The sequence below is a fragment of the Urtica dioica genome, chromosome 12, assembly GCF_054948205.1.
Source record: "Urtica dioica subsp. dioica isolate 48M chromosome 12, U.dioica_male_clone48M_v1_H2, whole genome shotgun sequence".
In the NCBI taxonomy this organism is placed as follows: domain Eukaryota; kingdom Viridiplantae; phylum Streptophyta; class Magnoliopsida; order Rosales; family Urticaceae; genus Urtica; species Urtica dioica.
Genome location: NC_142767.1, coordinates 11,306,166 through 11,308,470, shown reverse-complemented (window position 1 = coordinate 11,308,470; position 2,305 = coordinate 11,306,166). Strand labels below are relative to the sequence as shown.

General features: G+C 47.6%; 1 protein-coding gene across 1 annotated transcript; it reads left to right on the top strand.

Annotated features, from left to right (window-relative positions):
* Window positions 1–365: 365 nt before the first annotated feature.
* Window positions 366–2,095, top strand: LOC149379107 (akuammiline synthase 2-like). The gene has a single exon (XM_089603521.1). The coding sequence runs from the start codon at window positions 483–485 to the stop codon at window positions 1,851–1,853; it is 1,371 nt and encodes a 456-aa protein (XP_089459647.1). The 5' UTR covers window positions 366–482; the 3' UTR covers window positions 1,854–2,095.
* Window positions 2,096–2,305: the final 210 nt, after the last annotated feature.

Below are 2,305 nucleotides of genomic sequence, written 5' to 3'. Positions count from 1 at the left end.
TTTGTATTTTGAAGTGGAGCAAGTTAGGGAAATATCCGTAACGAATAACAATAGCAAGGTTTATGGTAGAGCAATAAAAACTATTATGCTACAGAAAGGTTGGTAGTTCAATTTCTAGAAAAGCAATTACTGATTTTCTTTCCATTTACAAGAATCTTTTTAATGCTCACCTATTCTCATTAGTTTATTATGACATATATTTGATGATAACATAAAATAATGGCGTAATTAATTGAGATCGGTGAAGCTCTGAAAGTATTCATGAATGTCATTTATACTCGTTTTTATATATACCCATATTGGGTGATACATTAAAATGAGTAGGTTCACTTAATATAGTAGTACACTCACCATAATAACCCTAAGCATTGTTCCAACAAAAGAAAACACTATCACAGATTGAACTTGTAGAAATCCTCTATATATACCCAACACGTATTCTTCAAAAGTCATCATCAACTCTAAAAAAAAACCCAGTTCCCATGGAGGTCACAGTCGTTTCTAGAGAAACCATAAAACCATCTATGAGCTCAACTCTGAGCAAGCCACCCCACAAAATATGTCTCTTCGACCAACTGACACCCATGACTTACATCGTGGGTGTTCTCTTCTACCCCATCTCCGACCCGAATTTCAACCACCGCAAAGCCCAAGACCACATCAAAAAGGCCATGTCGGAGACCCTGGACATCTACTACCCATTTGCCGGGAGAAACAAGGACAACCTCCACGTGGCCGACTTCGATGCCGGAATCCCTTTTGTGGAGGCTCGGGTCAACTGTCGAATGTCGGAGTACATGAAGCTCCACGACGTTGACTTCCTAGTCAACCCGCTGGTACCGTACGCGCCGTTCCGGAAGGAGACCGCCGAGCCGGAGACTCTCCCGCTCCTCGCCATACAAACCACCGTGTTCTCCTGCGGCGGCATCGCCATGGGCGCCTCGTCGTGCCACAAAAACGCCGACGGGACGACCTCCTGCATCCTCCTGCACACCTGGGCCGCGCTCTGCCGGAACTCGCCGGAGAAGGTGATTCTCCCGACGTACTCCGACGCGTCGGCCATGTTCCCACCGGTGGTCGGGGGGTTTCCGGAGAGATACTCGGCGGCGATGCACCGGCTGTGGTTCAACGAGGGGAGCTACGTGACGAGGCGGTTCGTGTTCAGCGCGGCGGCGATCAAGACCCTGAGGGAGCGGGCGAGGAGCGAGGCCGTCCCGAGGCCGTCGCGCAACGATGTCGTGTCGTGCTTCATATGGAAGCACGCCACCGAGGCGTCCTGGGCCGTCAGGGGGAAGCCGCGGATGTCTTTCGCGGGCCCCGCGGTGAATGTTCGGACGCGGATGAGCTCCGACTCGGCCGCGAATTCCGTTGGAAACCTCTTCTGGTGGGGAATGGCGGTCATAAACCCTGATATTCCCGATGACGACGAAGACAGCAACAAAGATCCTCGGTTCGAGCTGAGCGAGTTGGTGGTGCAAATGAAGGAGGCGATGGAAGGGTTCGAGAGAGACTTTCTGAAGGAGGTGAAGGAAGGAAGAGAGGGCTCGTCGGAAATCATAAACCAGCTTGAGCTGATGCTGACCCTGGAGGCTGAAGATCCCTACATCATAGCGTTCACCAACTGGAGAGGCTTCTTCAACGAGATCGATCTCGGGTGGGGCAAGCCGTACTGGGTGGGGGCCTTGGGGAAAGTGGGACCCGCGTTTCGGAACCTTGTCATACTCGTGGAGACCCAATGGGGCCAGGGAATAGAAGCTTTCATTGCTTTGGAAGCCAAGGAAATGGCGGTTCTCGAGAGAGACCCCCAGTTCTTGGCTTTTGCTTCTCCTACTCCGGGTTTCTCTGGTATGTGATTATTAAGTTTGGCGTTGACGTGTATTAGTAGAGATAATGAAGTGCGTTTTAAATGTTTGCCAATGAACGACAACTTAAAAAGAACAAAAAGATAAACATAAAAGGACAGAAAAAGTGTGGTTTAATTTGCTGCTGTGGTGTGGTACTGTTGTTTTTTTTTTTAAAGTGTAGCGTATTAATGTCACTGTGTTTTCCCCTGAGCGGTCACGTTTGAACATTTATGAAGGTCTTTTAAGTGCTCCCGACGGGCTCATTTATCCCTCAGATTGTAAACAAACAAACAAAAGAATATGGACCCAAACAGGCCCGCCTAACAAACTTTGAGGCCTTAGGTAAAATCTTAAAAATTAGGACTTTTAAAAAAATTATAAAAAAAAAACAATATTGTAAAGAGACCAATATTTGTATGTCTAATCAAATTATGGCATTTTGCTGTTTTGAATAGGGCTTT